The sequence below is a fragment of the Cygnus olor genome, chromosome 10, assembly GCF_009769625.2.
Source record: "Cygnus olor isolate bCygOlo1 chromosome 10, bCygOlo1.pri.v2, whole genome shotgun sequence".
Lineage (NCBI taxonomy): Eukaryota > Metazoa > Chordata > Aves > Anseriformes > Anatidae > Cygnus > Cygnus olor.
Genome location: NC_049178.1, coordinates 21,985,172 through 22,003,680, shown reverse-complemented (window position 1 = coordinate 22,003,680; position 18,509 = coordinate 21,985,172). Strand labels below are relative to the sequence as shown.

Genomic DNA, 18,509 nt, shown 5'->3' with positions numbered 1-18,509 from the left:
AGTAGAGCCTAAGGAAAAGGCAGGTAATTCTTTTTTCCTTGTTCTTTAGGCTCCCGGTAGACTCGGTAGGAATGTAGTGTCGTTACGATGGCTAACAAATTCAGGAATGCACACAGCTCCACGGCTATGCTTTTATTTTCAGGTACCACTCAAACAGAACGGCTGTTCTTTCACACTGCACTATAAATATTTTTCAAATCACCTGCTGTCAGAAATGGAGAAACGAAAGCTTATTCCAACTCCGTGGCTACCAGAGGTGTGTCATGGTAGTCTCGTTCTCTAATTTGCTGTTACATCCTTCCTGTTTCTTAAAGCTTCTTCCCTGGGCAAAGCTGCATTTGAACAAAACAGCCACTTTAGAGAAGGCTTTCAAACGATGGAAGAGTTGCCGTGTGTTCTGGAACCTGGCGACTGACCTGGAGCTCTTCTGCGATACTAGAATACTTTTGTGAACTTTGCTGCGAATGCCGCTGTGTAATTTCATGACCAGAGGTCACAGCAGATTGGTGCTTTGGTGGCTGTCACTTGAGAGAAACACCGAGCTGCTCCGCGGGGGGAAGAGGTCAGTGTTTCAAGCAAAGAAAAGCTTAGCGGGTGATTTATTGTTGTAATACAATCAAGTCGTCTCTTTTTGGAAGACAGCTCATTGAGGTATTTTACAGTCAAAACCAGGAAACCATAAGCAAGGTAGTTTCACATCACCAAAACACTGCAGAAATATTTAACTATCAGTACACGTTTTACAAATTTAGCCCGGTGTGGGAAAGCTACGGCGTGATGAGCAACTGCAGCTCGGCTAACGCAAAGCTCCTGCCTCTTTCTCAAACAGGCCCTACCTCTGCTTGATGCTCACCCATTAAAGACATCTAGTTTTTAGCCATCTTGTTTAGTGAAACAATACAAATACATTCTTCAGGCAACTGGGGGATAAAAAGTGCATATGCAGTGCTTTAAAAAAAAAAAAGAAAAAAGGCTTTATTTCTCTCTGTACTGCAGTAGGGAAACACTTCGGGAAGCGGTTTCCATTCTTCATGGAACCATTCTGAATTCAGGTTGCTTCACAAGTCCTCTAAAAGCTTGCTGAAGACCTAACGTAGGCGTCTTCCAGTCCCTCCCCTCCACGGGGACATGCTTCCCTTGATCTCCCACATTTTGAAATTCAGCAAGATGCCCCATGCTTTCAGCTATTTTCTCCTGTCAGCACTCGATGCCTTCCAGGGGGCTGTTGCAGAAAGCTGACATTCTCAGCCCCCTGTGGCCTATCTGTTGGGTTAATGCGCGGTGAGGACAGGAAGGTGATGGAGCAGACAAGCAAAACCTTAGCTTGTGTCCATCGATTCTGTGGTGGGCAGAGAAGCAGAATCTTTCTGAATACTTTCAAAAAGCGATGCCATTTCAGGATTGGATCTGATTTGAGATGAAAATTCAGCCATTGCTGGACTTTTCTCTACTTCGGGGATGGTCAGGAGAGCAGCCACTGCTCTCATCGCTGATCTCTTCAGTTCGTCCTGCTTTTCAAACTCCTGTTTCACTGAACCAGCTTTTACCTAGAAATCAAAGGCACCATTTTTAGCTGGGATTTAGAACAGATGATACAGGCGCAAAACCAAGCGCACCAGCAGGTGCAGGGACGTGCATTTTCTGACCAAAGGAATGTGGGGAGCAGGTTGCTCGGAAGCAGTGACAGAGCAACAGCACAGAACCCACCCCTCGTGTGTCACACTCTTTGCTGTTACCTTTGTGGAGCACGTTGCTCGCAGTGGTTCAATCAGTCGCTCGAGCCTTTGCAGGACTGCATTAGGACAGAGTGCGGACAGCCGAGCCAGCATGATGAAAGTCAGCATCTGGAGAGAGGAGGGAAAACAGGTGCTGCTTCACTACGCCCTCCAGTCCCCGACACAGCAGTGAACGTGCATCTGCCTGACCTGTGGTGTCGTGCTGCCTGCTGCTTCCACGGCACCTCTGCTGGAGTGGTTTGCTTTGCACTTGGGTTAGGGGTTTTAATAAGATTTTGGGCACTACTAGAAATGCACCTGTTGGCAGCCAGTGCACAGCAGTAACCAGTTAGATTTTGGTCCCAGTTGTCCTCCTCTCTGGTGTCTGCAGAGTGCTGAGAGCTTTTGGGAGAAACAGATGCATTCACCACAGGGGTTGTGCCACTGCTGCACCTCCTTAAGTGGAGGTAAATAGAATGAGAAGGATATAGTGCTTCCTATATGAGACCATCAACTATATATATATATATTTTTTTTGGTATAGTATCACTGGCTGCACTAAGTAAATGACAATTCATGATATTCTAGACTTGGGTAGATTTCCTGGAAAGCCAGCTACAGTAGGGTTGTATTTTTAAGGCCACAACAGTCAAGCTACGGCTGGAAAACATTCAGAAGAAAGCTGTAGCAGATGTGGCAGGCACACTCTATGCCGTGGTGACACATCAGCTCAATTTAGGCCCTGGTTCCCAGGAACTAACATCATCTACTTCACTGTCCTCCAGCAGTTCTGGCAAAGCATCTACCCACCCGAATGTCATAGTGATCCTTCAGCCCATCCTCCACATGGTTCAGATACTCATAGATATCCAGCCGGTCAAGACAACTTTCCAGCAGCGTATACATGCATTCAAAAGCAGCTTTCCTCACGTCAAGGCCATCGTCCACTGTGTGCTTGAATGGCCCCATTTCTACCTTAAACAAGAAAAAAAATACAGCTGTAACCTAACAGCAGTGTGACAGCTCCATCTCAGCTTCACGTGCACCGAGTCGCTGCCGTATTGCTCTCAAGCCAAACTAACGACATACCTCACGGATAAGTTCTCTTCTGACCTTTGTTTCGCTATACAGGCTGGGGAGAACCGCATTTAGTAATTCTCGTATTAAAGAAGGTTTGTTGTGAGCAGCAGAATTAAACATGGCTAAAGCCACGCGTCGAACATTCAGGTCTGAATCCTCAAGAGTTTTCAAGAAGTCCCCTGGGGGATACGAACACACCAGTTAGTCCTGCTGCAGAGTTTTAGAAGAAGCACTCGCAAATGACCCAAAACCACCACAACGTATTTTTGATGGAGCCTGGATGTGACACATCTATGCCAAATAACTCTAGGGGCACAGTCTAACAAAGACATTAGAGATGCGTTCATTTGGGATATAGTAAAGGAAAGAATCACAACTTTTCTGCATTTGGGCATAAAAACAACCAGCATGATTCTAGCTACCACAGACCTCATCCTAAAGTCAAACCAGAAGCTTCAGTATTCACGGAAGGCGTTCTTTCTTTCTTGCCCAGATCTAACTTGCTCAGATTAGACTTCTTTGAAATAGAAGGCCCCGTTTTATACAACGGATCCAAGACGTAGGCTCCCTAGCTATAAGGCCATTTTAATGTAGGTTACATTTTACAAGATCCTTGTCTGCACAATGCTGGAATCCTAAGTTTGAAAGTGGGGGGAACTTATGCTCCCTGAAAATGTCACCAATGGAACATGCCCAAGAGCATTTAACAAGGATCCACATGAGTGTCCTCCTCCTGAATGCCAAAAGCAGAGCAGCACAGATGAAAATTAACTGGATTAGATGAGATTCAGATAGATGTGAAAAATCCCTAAGCTGCTAAACAAAACCAGTATCTGTTTCCAGATTACACTGTGATTTGTACTAGCCTACCTATGCAGCTTTTCAGGAGAGCATCAATAGGCTGAGGCTGATCTGCAATGGTGAATTTTACTGCAGTTACCACTGTGCTCCGGGCATGCGGAGAGCCTGTGATGAAGATGGAAAGAAAAAGACAGCGACAGGTCAAGAGACAAAATCATTGCTGTAACTTTGTAGCACATACTCTGCTCTCACTCTCATTACAAGCACACTGAAAACGTAAGAGAACAGAGGATTTGTCTTAACAACCTCTATTTAAAACCTGTCCCAGCACAATCTCCATGTGCAGTCCCTGTTGCTAACGCCCTCCTGCATCCCACGCAACCCAGTGTTCCCTTTGACCTCCCACGCAAAGATCCCTCACTTCCTTCTTGCCTCTACAGACTGGCTTTGCTCCCTGTTGTACCCACCAGCGGCTTACAGAAGCACTTTCCAGCAAAAAAAAAGGTATTTCCCTACTCTCAGCAGTGCTCATCGTAACACTACCTGATGACAGCTGTTTTTTCAACCGGGGCAGCAGCTCAGAAGGATTCACCAGAGTCAGCTTCCCCAAGCATTCAGCCACCACGTTGCGTGTCCCTTCTTCGGTGCACTCACAGTGCTTGAAAAGCAGAGCCCAAATGTCCTCCACGTATGGTTTGAGGCCATCGGCTGGAGAGGAGCTGATGACTTCCTTTAGAGAGTGCAGCAGGAGGTACTGTCTCTTGGGCTGGCTTCCAATCTCTTTCAGCATGAAGGGAAGATACTCCTTAAGATTTCCAACGCTGATGTTCCCCAACGCGTAGGAAGCTGCAGATTTCACCTCTTCGCTGGGAGAAGTGAATGCCTCCAGAATGACCGTTTTGAGCTCTTTCTGAGCACTAAGGTTCATCGTGCGCCCCATCTCTGCCAGGGAAAGGAAGGCTAGCACTTTTACAGCAGAGCTGGATTTGGGGCTTCTTACATCCTGGATAAACTGGTTCAGTATCCCAGGGGCTTCTTTGGGGCAGGCTGAGGAAAGGGCCGCCACACACTTTGCAACAGAGTAATACGCCTGCTTGTGCAACGTCACTGACGCCCCAGCTGAACCCGAGGAGTAAATAGGTGCAGTCAGCTGCTTCATCAGCTCCGAGCAGCCCATGGCGGCCGTCTTTGTCAGCACCAGAGCCTGGAAGAAGTCTATGATAGCGTTCAGAGCCCCTCCTTGAAGCAAAGGTGAATGAACAAGCTGAAAGATTTCAGTAAGAATGGAACCACTGATCTTAGAGATGCAGGACGGATAAACTTTAGCTAAAGTAGTAAGGAATGTGATTGCCACCTGGGAAACATGCATGTCGTTCTCACTAATTAAAGCAGGGAGCTCCATTAGCACAGACTCTATCATGGCAGGCTTGAGGCTGTCACTGTAGTTCTTCACCAGGATATCCAGAGCAGTCAGAGTGCTCAGTTTCAAGGCACGTTGATTCTTTCTCAAGAAGGAAGCTAAAATGGGGAAACCGTCCCCTAAATAGGTCTCAAGTCTATTTTAAGTGGAGAACTGGCAATTAGGGTTAATGCTTTGACTGTTGTCAATCGGGTGATTTCATTTTTGAGCCTCTCCAGAAATATCTTCAAAGTTGGCTGGAGATCAGTGCTTAAATGATCTCCCAGATTGTAAATGATTTGTCCCATGCATGAGATAGCACGCTCCTTCACCTCCTGGTCAATGTCAGCAGCCTTCAGTCGTTTCAGAGTACCAGGGAAAAGGTCCTTCACATATGGCTGGGCATCAAAAGTGCAAGACTTGCCCAAAGGCCTGATAACTTTCACAAGTTGCTGAGTAACCAGCAGAGCCTCTGAAGTGATCTTATAGAAGGAGTCTCCGATACAGCTCACAACTGGAGGTAACAGGCTTTTGATATGAGGATGAAATACCTCTGGCTGGTGGTTGCAAAGAAGAACATGAAGGAAAGATAGCGTATCAATTCTCATGTTGGAGGAGCTGGATTTATCAGCCAACGAGAAAACAATACCTGTGCAGGAGAGACAAGAAAGAATGCTGCCTTATTTCACTAAGTGTTCTTAATCAAAACAAATAAACAGAAAATGAACACAGTTGGAGTCTGTTTCCTTTCTTTCCTCTGCTCACACAAAAGATATGTACCGTTAAAGAGAGCTACTACCCTTACAGTCCTTTTGCTTTCAGGGAAGTGGCAATTCAGACATAAACATTCTTTGTAGCAGCCACGGATAGCTGGCTACACAACTACCTAAAATTCAATTAGAAAAGTTATCCTGGGCTGAGATGGGGAGGGGTTGTTAGTAAGGTACAAATAAACAGGAGAAAAGTGGCATGAAATTAAGACTGGGAAAATCTAACCTCAACAGGCACTCCATACAGCTGTAATGTCCTTTCACGTTTATTTCCTTTACTCTTCTGTGGGAAGGGTTTTTTTTTGTTTTCTTTTTTTTTTAAGGAAAAAAAAAAAGCAGCAGGGACTTTTACATTTCTCTGGTTCAATAGATTGACTGCCTTTGTAGAAGTGACGTACTTCCAAGTCCATTTTCTATGGCACGTATTTATGTTTCCATAAAGACTTAATCAGAAACATTTACAACAGCACTGTTTGCCATCCCAGAAGTTATGCTTGACTCTTGGTTTGAATGCTTTTTGTAATCTATTAATTCATGAGAGAGGTGCATGGCTTGGGCCCAGGAACAATCACAGGAGACATTTGGTATGTTTACTAATATAGACGCTCCAAAAGCCAAGACAAAACCTCAGTATTGTAAGCCTTCCAGCAGCCTGGGTTGCTTCATGAATCTATGGGAAAGGAAAGCTCTGTGGAGAATGTGGGGGTACACATAAAAGCTTCAGTCAATACGTTTTTTTTTTAACGTCACTCTATTTTGTAAAAGAAAATGTCATGTGTTACTGATTTCAGCATGCTAGCACTGTAATTCCAGCTACTTTCAAAGGAGGCTGGAACAGGCCCTCCTAAAGGTCTCTCTTCTGGGGACTGTGGAAGTGAACTTGACATCCTGTCTGTCAGCAGTCGACAGAAACAAGAATTGATCTGGAACCTGTTTAGCGTATCAACAAGGAGCAGAACTTGACGCGTATGCCTTGAAACTGAACAGAGACAATACTGAGAAATAAAACATGCACATAAGAAGAGTACAGGTTATACTATGAACTAACGGAACCAACCCCGCTCTTCCACCCGCAGACCACAGATAAGCTTTACCAGGCACTAGTGCAGGGATGTGATCTGCCAGGCAACCAGGAAGAACATTGGCCAGTTCTGTCAGCAGGCTGAAACAACTCTGTCTTGACTTGATGCTCTTTTCTTTCAGCTGCTTATGCAAGGCCTTGACGATGTTGGGGACCTGCAATTTGGAAAAGCAAACCAGAAAGAAACACATCAGTCATCCAGCTTCCAGGGCACAGAGCTATGCTGCCAAAGCAGCTTGCTCGGCTGAGCCAGAGGCACTAAAGGCACAGCAACAGAACTGACAAGAGACAGCAAGAAACAACACAATTGCTCGTTAGAGGAGAATGGACTAGGGAAAGATTACAAGACAGTTCATCTGAACAAGAGATACGTGAACTAATGAGCTGGAGGGACTTTATTCTACTCTTCCACATTCTACAAACTGAATCATGAAGCTGGTGTTATCCCCTAACAGGGAAGATTAAAGAAATACAATCAGATCATCATTTTACCCCAAGATTAATGTGTCATACAGTCTGCAAATGTGTCAGAGGCTACCCAGGGGGGATAATGGAGACCATACCTCAGTGCTCTTGCACTGGCTCAATACTCTCTCCCCAGGAATGGTGGGAAAAAACATGAACTGTTAACCCTTGGGATTTGGTTCCTCCTAGTTGTGTGCCAAGGGGCTCCTCAGCTGTGTTCTCCAATTTACCCACTAGGCATACTCATCAGTGGCACGGTATCTACTTCTCTTTATTGCTTTCTGATTTAATGCAGCCCACCATCTCCTCACGCACCTGGTTCTGAAGCATCGTCAGGGGAACATCGTCTTTGCCAGAGGCATCTGAAGCATGCCGCCAGCTCTGGACGGGCAGCGTTTGTTTCAGCAAGGCGATATAAGCACTGAAGATGTCAGCTTTGACATTCTCCTCCCTCTCCTTGAATCTGCTTATCAAAACTGGGGAAAGAGTTTTGTAGAAATCCTGAAGGAGATCGTGCCTGCTGCTGACAATGGCCTCCAGGCACTTCGCTGCAGCCCTGCGGACTTTCCAACTGATGTCATCATCATCGCTGTACTCATCATCACTTTCTGGAAAGAACACAAGGGAAAACAGGATGCACCATGAGGAGAAAATCAGAGCTAGAGGGTCACTTGATGCCTCCGAGCTTCCCTCTTCAGCTACCAGACAAACAGATACCAGTAACTCACGCTTATCTGGGAACATGGAATTGCCCAGAACAGCCGGTCCATACAAACGTCATTACAGACAGCAAGTAGGACTCGGGACCGCCCTATGCTGATGTCAGGTTCTTCTGTTCCAAGTAAGAGCTGACAAAGAACAAACCTAAATACTACTACACTTACTGGTGAAGCCACTTCGGCTCAGGCATCAAGGCTTTTGTTCTGAAGGAAGAACAAGGTTCCCACATTTTTAAAGCCAGAAATACGTAAATATTTGTCTTAGCAATCCCTGAATGGCACAAAACAGCATAACAATTTACAATGTTATTGGCAGAACATTTAACACACTCTCCAGGAAGACAGCCAAGATCGTACCCCAATTAGTATGAAAGTAAACAAAAATGCCTTTCTTCCAGGGAACTGGTTATAACTTTTGCTCTTAGCTGTCATACTTCATGCAGCCATAAATAGCAACGTTATGAAATGCTCTCTACAGCTAACAGGCTTTAAACACAGACCTCTCATCTCACCAGATCTTGACAGCCACCTCAAACTAAACAGAGTCTGAAAATAAACAAAAGAACCCTTTTAAGACAGTATCAGAGTGCTTTCACTGATGACTAACATGTTTTTAAGGGTGACACTTTCAAGGGTTCAGGACTGTAGCTTTGCTTTTTTCTGCTGCAAAGTAGTACAAAATAGTTACCTTATAGTAAAAACATAATTGTGTGGCTAAAATATTTGTAGGCTGTTAGGTTGCACTGAAACTGTTAGATCGAAATTGCAAATATCTCTGTATCTCTTCCTGAAAAAAAAAAAAAAAAAAAAAAGAAAAGAAGCAACCATTCTCACAAAGAGCATAGCTTCTGTAGCCTCCAGGTGACTGCAAAGTCCAGCTTTGGCTGGCCGTTGTTTTCACGAACAGCGTGTATGTACCGAAAGCAGCCTAGCAGATGCAGAGACAAGAGGAAGCAACCCAGAAACCAAGTAAAAGCTCCACGCTGACAAACCACCATGGTTGTGACAAAACCTGGCAGGGGTGTCGGCTGCAACAGCCTGGGAGCAAGGAATGCTTCCCTGACCTCCCCTGTGATCAGGGAAAACAGGAGTTTGTCCGGTCTTTTAGGTGAGACCACACCAAAGATATCCAATGCCTTTTGGAACTCAAGTAAGCAACAAATGCTGGCTGGCTGGTTAAAAAAGGTAATAATACTGCGTAGCACCCCAGTAGATACAGTAAGAAACCTGCAGAGTGCGCAGCTGTTAGCTCCAATTTTTAGATCTGCCTCTAACATCTTTCTTTTCAAGAAACACCATTTTGTTAGGAACCCAGTACGGAGACATCTCCCCCGCGCGTGCCTAAACCTACTAGAGCTCAACTATCAGGACAGGCAGGAACCAGGGCTACAGCTGAACCGAGCACTTGGTGCCAGCAGCGGAAGTTCAGAACCAGAGAGCATTCAAGAAGGACAGAGTTCACACCTCCCTTTGAAGAACGACCCCTGCAGGTCCCATCGGCTGCCTGGAGCAGCAGCCCGAGGTCTGCCTGGCAGGCTGCAAGCAGCGCTGACACCTTGCAGGGCACGAGGGAGCGCTTCCAGCGGTCAGGATGGCAGAGCAGCTGCTCCTCGGGATCGCCAGGCGTCAAACCTGGCTGCTTGCTGTGCTAGCTCTAAGAGACTGCTACAGTCAGCAGGGACAGGAAAGGCAACGCTCCCTTCACCTAGCTCTCCACTAAGCTAGTTCAGAGCACTGTTTTCAGTGCTTTCCCTGTTCCCTAAGGCAGGCAGAGATCCGAGGTGCTTGGCAGCAAAAAATAAAACTAACAAGTTCAGAATTGTCGTTGGAACTTTGCACATACGGCTATGTTGTTACCACTGGTAAGCTGAAATAACCTATTCAACACAACTGTCTTGACACAGATCTTAAAAGAAACATCAGAGAAGGGGACAGCACGCAGGAAGGGGAGAAATGTTAACCAGTGTTCTGCTGAGCACAGTCATCCTCACAAGCAGGCACCTTGCTCTTCATCCTCCCCATTTTCAGTTTCCATCCTTTCTTCCTCTTCCTCTTCCTCCTCTTCATTATCATAGTTGTAGTTTGGGTCAAAGGTGATGTACTTCAAACATAACCCCATCACATTAGGGATGTGGGGGTCAATTTCCTTTGGGCACCTATCCCAACAAATAAAAATCCTAAGAGTTAATAAATCAAATAATAAGCAGTTTTAAATATCCAAATAACACCATCCATCTCAAAAGGATCCCAAAACGTTTCATGGACTATTTAAGCATTTTGCTAACATGAATTAAAGCAGAGCTGCTCTTTCTCACTGCGCACAAAGCAAGGCCACATTCTCCTGGGAAGGATGCAATAATTTCTATAAGGGGAAAAAATATAGCCTTCACCACCTGGTTCAGTCCTCCCTTCATGGGAGGAAACCTCAGGAGCTCTGAAGGGCTCCTTCTCCAACACAAGCCCTGAACTTTTGACCAAACATCAGGAAAGCTGCAGCTCAGCAGCTCCTCTACTTGAGCCCCTTTCCTGCCTCCCACTCCCTCCACACACCAGGAATGAGGCAATTTCCTCTTCCTGAGAAATCCCCCAAGGACAAGGAAAACTTGTCCCACTCCTGCAAAACCAATACAGAAACATGCTCGCGCGTGTTGAAGTAAAACGACTCATAACTCATGTCCAACTCTGCATGTAAAGAAGAGATTTCATTTGTGAACTCCTTCCCCACAGGCACTCAGCCCTGGATGCTGGAAGTACAGATATTTACACCAGGAGGACACCGATGCACAGGATGGTGCACGGTTGTTCCTCAAGGGCACACACCTTCTTACAAAAGACTCGAAGGCCTGGAAGCAGTACTCTCTCAACTCATCATCTTCCACGTTACAGTACTGAACAATCAGAGGAATTATCTTCTCCAGATGTTCTCCTGGGAAAGACAAAGTAAGCAGCAGTAAAATACATTCCAGCGGTCACGTATCCAAGCTGCCAACAGCTCAGCTGTCTGCCACTTCCTTCACGTGCCTGGCAGAGCATTCCTCCTCTGGATCCCTGGGGAAAGGAACCAGCAGCCCACCGAAAAACAGCCTTAAAGAGATTTTTAGCAGGTGACCCCTGCTCACTGTCTTCAGCTCTTTGTTGGCATTTCAGTCATGGAAAGAGCCGTGCCTAGAAATCTTCTAGGGCTGAATGCCGGTTCTGGCAGATCTTTCAGACAAGTAATCAAATATGCTGCCTTCCATTTAGCCTCTTATTTAAAGCGGGATGAATCCACTGACCTAATTCACAGAGGTATTAATTCAGACCAGGAAAGTGCTGAAGACCTTGGGATGAAATGCACTACAGAAGGGCAGCCACAGAGTTACTTTGGTGTCTCCTCCCTTCCAAGTGGAGGTCAAAGCCAGATCAGAACCACGGAGGGAATCACAAAGCACAACCCACTAACACATCAGGAACAGAGCGAACATACTTCTTTTACCATTAAAAAAAGGAGCTGCTCTGAAATACATGCACATTTCCCAGTACCATTTCAAGCTACTTGTCCTACCTATGCGGTGTCCAGCCTGCCTACTGATGCCAGCGATACACTGAATGTATGTCCTGGTAGTTGAGGTAGACTCATTCTTCTTCAGCTCAGCGAGGAGATGCTCTGTGAGCTCTGAGAAGATGTTCCCACTGCAGGTCAAGACAAGATGACCCAAGGCAACGATGGCCCTTTTACGTACAGCCAGCCTGGGGCTTGTCAGCTGAGGAAGCAGGCAGCTCAGGATGGAAGAATGGAAAGAGTAGAGAGTTCCCCCTAGCCTGCAAGCAACAGAACAAGACAGAAGTTGAAAGTCAATGTGTCAGAGGAAAAGCTTCCTTGCCAGCAAAAAATGTAAAAAACCCTTCAGCCATGAAGATTTCATACAGCAGGAGGGAGAGGAAAAGGGTGGTTTTGGTGTTCTGTACAACGCAGGGAGAGGTTATTTGCATTCATCATGGAATATTTTGATTTTGGCTGTGTCCTTCTGGGTGACCTGGGAGTTTGTCAATAATTTCCTGCATGCAGCTGACATATGACACTGACGCTCTTACTTATATAACAAGAGAGAGAGGCAGCCAGGAAAAAAAATGCATGTGCAATCAGATCACAGGGCTAAAATAAACTTCCCTGGTTTGCCCTCTCCCTCCTTACACTTGCTTAAACTTAAACTGAGCCTCTGTGGGATCCCTCACCACTGTTAACACTATTCCCAAGCACAGTAGGGCTCAAAATGTTGTCCCTCATCCCTGCTGAGGAATCTGCTCTGCTGAGATACTCCCCTGTAGCAGGCAACCCAAATCCTTTAGTTTTAAGTCCTCATAGTAAGATTAGGGAAATATAGAAATCAAAAGCAAACACATACAGAGCAGCCCCCTGCCGTACCCAGCTGCCAAAGGAAATCCTTTGGTACCTGCTCAACATATCTGACAGGATGTCAAGAGCCTCCAACTGCACAGATATATCCTCCTGCTTGCCAACGGCTCCTGTCAGCTGGGCTGTGATCTTTTTGCATACATTCGCTGTCATGGTGGAGCCTGCGAGAGAGATTTTTCCCCACTGTCAGTTAAAAAGAAGTTTTTATGCTGTTAAGAACCATTCAACCCTTCCTACATTTACAAACAAACAATAAAAAAGCAACAAATTAGGTGAAGAAAGCACAGAGGGAGATGTCCAACCCTCTATTTTGCAGCAAACCAACACTGCTTTTGCTGCCTTCTACCCACACAGTGTCAATCCCAACCCTTAAGGAGATGATTTATCTGTCGCTACCCTGCAACAGTTTCAGTTCATGTGACGTGTGTTAAATAAAGACTTCTGAAAAGACGCCTCTCAAGAGCTTAACATTTTGCAGAATCTGAGAGAGGAGTTCAGCAAGTATTTGCACACTAATTCTCATTCTCCTCCCAGCTTCTAAAGCAGGCCAGCAGCACTGCCACAGCCACGGATACATGACGTGGCTGCAGAAGAAACTTAACTCTTTGGAAGCCTTGGGTTATCTCCTGAAATGCTGCTGGATTTTTGGAATACTTAGTTCCAAATGCAGGAGAAGCAGACAGGGCAGCTGTGGCGGCCAGAAAACCTGGTCCTGCAGGGCTGCAGACAGGAGGTGGTGCAGTGCTGGCACTGCTGATGGCGAGACCAAACAGCCCTGCCAGGCTGCCTGAGCAGCGGTATCCTGACACGCTGCGTGCTTTAGGATTGCCGTAAGCAAAAATGATTTTCTCCAAGAACTCAGATGTGGTTTCAGACATAAGCATCCTGCGGGGGACCCGTTCAAGAGTCTTCATTTCATCCAATCTTTAATCACATTTCTAACTCAACTTCTGCTGTCCTTCCTCCTTACGGTATTTCTTGTCCTCCAGCAGGTGAATAAGGAATCTGTAACTTTCAGGCTCTGAACTACCCGCTTTCCTGTTTCCCAAAGGCTGGGGTTCCCTACTGCCTCGGTCTGACAAGCAGGGACAGACGTCTTACCTGTAGAAGCTGGTGGCAGCTCGGAGATGACCGTTTTCAGCCCGATGCTGGAGATGTCCCGCAGCTGTTCCTTGTCTGACAACATGTTCGTACACAGCGTGTCCACAATGGTTTCCACCTGGTACTCCTTCACCTTGCCAACCAGCGGGCCCAGACTGCAGGAGGAGAAGCCAGTCAGAACGAGCAGAAGAAGGCTGCTTCCACCAACAAAAGGGATGCTCGGGCACACTCTTCCTTAAGGGCATCTCGGTCCCAAGTGCAAATATTCCCGTAACATCTGCACTGAGTACCGATATCCTGTACAACGTACAAAAGGATGTACAATGCACATCCTTTCCTTTGGTTTCAGAAAACACAGGGGAATCGAACAGCTCCCGGTGATTCACGTGCAGTACAACCATTTCTATAAACAGGGTTCTACAGTTTTAGAAATCCCATCGTGTTCCTGTTCTAGCACAAAAATATATTTAGATAACCTGTTCATGAAGGTTTCACTTCCCCCCCCCAACTCAGTATGCTGTCCACACAGCCAGGTTAAGATGGAAAACAGAGTGAAGGAAAGGATTAACCTGCCTTTGTGGAGTTTTGCTTTTCCTTTTTTTTAACACACTGCACAGAAAAGTGGGACTCGAGTTTTTGGCTCTGTATGCTGCCTCATACTAGGGCACAACCCCTGTTCCCTGGGGACTGATCCATGCTACATGTCCATACAACTCGTAACAAAGGGCTACCAACAGGCTATGGTCCCAAAAGAGACAGAGGGGCACGCAAGCTTTCTACATACCCTCCTCTCACTGAAGTTTACACACGAGACGGGTTCTGCTTCTGTCACCGTCAGCGATAAAAGCCCCTGACTTCCGTGAGAGCTGAACAACACTGACAGAGCATCAGCCTCGATGATTCCCGCTTTCTTAAGAGCTTGTATGAGAAGACATGGTGCTAGCCCTTTACAGTGCTTAGGGCCAGAACACAGTTTATAGAATCCTTGAACAAAAACGCATTTTGACTTCTCTTTCTCTCTCCTTTCTGGCATAACCACAGTAATGCAAACTGTAGGGAACACCTATGCACAGGTGGCTGTCCCCCTGCGGGCACACCACCATTACCACTTCAGTGCTTGGCAAGCACTACATGCACAGCGCTTCCCAGAGTACACAAACACAGCCTGCTTCGTGTAAGGCTATTCTTAAATTGACAAATCAGGACAGTAATAGCTTTTTAGAGTCCGAGTAGCTTCTCTGAGATACAGTAGTTAGAAAATAAGAACTTAATAATAGGACTTTGTGAAGCACAAATGGTGTTCAACTTTATACCTCTAAGTACAGACCAGAAAAGAACTGTTTTACAGACGGGGACCCTGAAAGCACAGAGAAGCTGAGGAACTCATCTCAACTGAAACAAAACAAAACGCAGAACTAGAATCAGGTTTTCATATGGATTTCAAATTTGTCAATTTACTGGATGCGAAGTGTGATTTCAGATTTCCTCTGAAGAAATAAGAACTCAGTTTTACACAATAAAATCAACTGCCAGTGTCCTTCAGAATGTCACATTTCTCCTCCTTAGAGATCCTTGCCACCCGGCTGGGTATAACTAACTGCACATTACTGTTATAAGCACTTCCTTAGGTATAAAAAGGAAATATATCTGGTTTCATTTTGATGTTTACTTTCTAATGATCACATTCTAGATGAATATGGACATATTCCTGATGCAACCACAGATAAATAGGCAAATAAATTTATCTTTTGTTTAGTGCCCAACAGTTTTCTTTTAAAAAACAAAAGAAACAAACCCAAAGCTGGTAGAGACATGAAGAAGGCCAAGAAAGCTGGGGAAAAAGTCAGGACAGTCAGAATCAAAAAGAAAGAGCCAAAGGTCACAGGGAAAGTACAGGGACAGAAGTAGCATATGACTGAAAAGAAGGGAATATGACTAAGATCCACAGTTGGAAAAAATACAGGAACCCAAAGTTGTCTTTAAATGGCCCACCTTTCTGGAGCCCTGTGCGTGAACTGACCCATTCAATTTCATTTCTAGAATGAACACTCCCATTTAGACATGCTGGGGGAAAGAGACAGGAAAGAACATGTCAGCAGTAGGATCACTTCACCAGACGATTCATTAATAATGGAACCTCCTGCCTTTTTCATTTGGGTTGAAAAAATATATTCAAATGGTCCAAAGCAAAGCACAGACTACACTTCGAGTCAAACCAGGAAAAAAAAAAACAACCAACAAGCAGTGCATTATAAACTTTAATGAAAATGCTCTTGAAGGACAGGATTTGGACCTGTAATTCAACAACTGCCACTTCTGAAGGGCTACACGTCATCAGTTTAGTACCATCTCTAACAAAGACAGGACCACTGGGAAATTCAGCATTGGATCTCAAAGCCCAGAAAAGGACGGGAGCTTGATGTCCAATATTTTAGGCTAAGCTTGTCTCTGAAGAAATAAAACCTTAGTCATAATATTTTCGAAATGGTAAGATTCATAATACGAACACTGAACGACTTCCAAAGTTGCCTACTGCCTGTACAAAGGTATCTGTACGTTCACCCTTTCTGAATCCTGACAGAGAAAGAAACTGCTGTGCCTGCAAGCACAGAGAGGGGAAGCCCCTTCAAAGGGAGGCTGGAGCAAGGTGCCAACGCTGCAGGACGAGGCTGCGCTCCAACACACTCTCTGGAGTCTGTGACAGCTTTATTGTTGCCAAGGAACACGGTAGTTGATGCCAAGGCTCTTACCACTTCACAGCGAGGTTCTGTACTTCCCCATTTTTGTCCTCCAGCAATTTCAAAAGCATTTTCACAACTTTTTTCTCACTGTCTTCATCTAGTTTTATAGAATCTTTCTGCAGTTCCATCATCAGGTCATTGGTGGCCATAAACCTGAAAGAACACAGGAAAAGTGGATCAGCTGATACACAGCCACAGACGAATCTCCTTCGCATGACAATGAACAAATGAACATTTCTGATTGCACTTTCTTCTCCCATGAGCAGAACCAAGCAAGTATCTATCATTCCAGCTTAGAACTAGAAACAAAATCTCAGCTGGCTTTTAGTCAATACAGTTTTCTAACAGGGACAAAGTCAAAATGGATATTGAGAAGTTCTGGTTAGGTATCTGTTTTTCTGGGAGAAAGGAAATGTAAAAGGTGCTAGCACAGAAGTCCGAGGTTCTGAGAGACGTAAGTACGGTTATCGTATATTAGCTGTTCTAACGTTAGCCTCGGCACAGGGATTGATGTCTAAGAGGAACCAAAGAGCAGCTCTTCCCCCTCATTTACCAAGTGACACATCCATTTTAAATCAAGCGTTGATGTAATTCATTCAGCATCTAAGAACAAATGCTGCCCGAGTGTACGAGGCTAACTTCAGTGTACAACAAGCCTTTTCTGGAGTAGCAGCTGAGTACATCTGGAACGAGGGGCTTCTGTGGTATTAACCCGCCAGAAACCCAAAATGAGAAAAACCGAGATTCTGACCTGTAACGTTAACAGTACGCAATGTATTTCTGACTCTGCAGGAGCTCCTGAGCTGCACTTGGTTCAACGTCAGCACAAAACGAGCATGACCAACTATGGCCAGGGGCTGAGCAGCACCTCCCGCAGCACCACGTCCCGCTTCCCACCCGCTGCGCGCTGCCAGCCTGCCCTCCGCGCCCTCGGGAGCTGGCGTCGGACCCGTCTGTGCGAGGGACGCGCGTGAGGCGTGGTGCTGCGGGACGGGAGGCAGGTAACGGGCCGCACGTCCCCGTGCGCGGCAGGGACTGGGCCCGAAACACCTCTGTAACGGGGCGCCCGCCCCGCGTTGGGCGCATCTTGTTCGGAACACCGGCTGCGGGCTGCAGCTACCGCATCGCCGGCTTCTCTCAGAAGCACCGAGTTCAGTACCGGGAGAGCACCAGCTGCTGAAGCCGACCTGCTTTCAGGACACCGCCGATCTCTCTTTAAGCGACCTCACAGCATCACCTGCGGCACGCGCGGTGCCTTCCAGGCCGATGCTGCGGGCGCGCTATGCCGGCGGGCCAAGTCTTCCGCACCCGTTGACTTTAACGGCTCACCCGTAGGGCATCTCGGGCCCAGAGCCCCCAGCGCCACGAAGCGCCCTCCTCTTTCCTACCGCCACGAACACAGGCGGCAACCGGAGCGCTGGTCCCGCTGGGGAGGCGTTCCGGCGGCTGTCCGCCGCTTCTCAGAGCGGCCCCAACGCGGCGCCGGCAGCACCCGGGCCCCGCACCGACACCGCCCCGCCCCGCCCCGCCCGGCAGCCCGTGGCGGCGGCCCCAGGCCCCGTTTCACCCCCGCGGCTGCGGCGCTCCCGGCCCGCAGAACGAGCGGGTCCGGAGCCCCGCCCGGCCGTGAGGGCTTCTGCCCCCGCACCTGAAGTCCTTGTCGCTGGAGGCCATCTTCTCCAGCAGCCCGGAGATGTGGTACGAGGCGCTGCACATGGCGGCGGCCGCGCGGGAAGATGGCGCCGGGCCCGGGCCGCGCCGCGACCCCCGCTGCCCGCTCGGCCTCGCCCCCCCGCGGCGCTGCCGGCGGGACGGCACCGGCGGCGGCCGGGAGGGGCCCCGGGCCTCGGGCGGCCCCTGCAGGCGGAGCGGAGCCGAGCGGGGCGGGGCGGCCGGGGCACGAGACGGGACGGGACGGGGCGGGACGGGACGGGACGGGACGGGACGGGCACTTGCGGGGCCGTGCCCGCCGTTACCCGCCGTCACCGGCAGCGCCAGGGTCCGGCAGCGCCGTGCCCGGCCGTGCCCGCGCCATGTCCCGCGGGGCCCTGCCCTGCCCGCTCGCGGGAGCGAGCGCGGCGCGGCCGCGGGGCGGGGCCTGGGCGCGGGCGGAGCGCGGCGGCGCGGGGCGGGGCGGGGCGGCGCGGGGCGGGGCGGGGCGGGGCGGCGCGGGGCGGGGCGGGGCGGGCGCGGGCGGGGCGGGGCGGGGCGGGGCGGGGCGGCGCGGGGCGGGGCGGGGCG

At 47.9% G+C, this 18,509-nt stretch overlaps 1 protein-coding gene across 1 annotated transcript; it reads right to left on the bottom strand.

The window, feature by feature from the left end:
• Window positions 1-117: 117 nt before the first annotated feature.
• LOC121075270 (cullin-associated NEDD8-dissociated protein 1-like) lies at window positions 118-17,984 on the bottom strand. The gene is given in 16 exon segments (XM_040568315.1): window positions 118-1,547; window positions 1,737-1,844; window positions 2,526-2,690; window positions 2,805-2,974; window positions 3,666-3,761; window positions 4,140-5,141; window positions 5,144-5,644; window positions 6,860-7,001; window positions 7,627-7,919; window positions 10,032-10,186; window positions 10,851-10,956; window positions 11,575-11,831; window positions 12,464-12,587; window positions 13,528-13,682; window positions 16,278-16,421; window positions 17,917-17,984. Coding segments are annotated over 16 exon segments (3,714 nt in total). The 3' UTR covers window positions 118-1,319.
• Window positions 17,985-18,509: the final 525 nt, after the last annotated feature.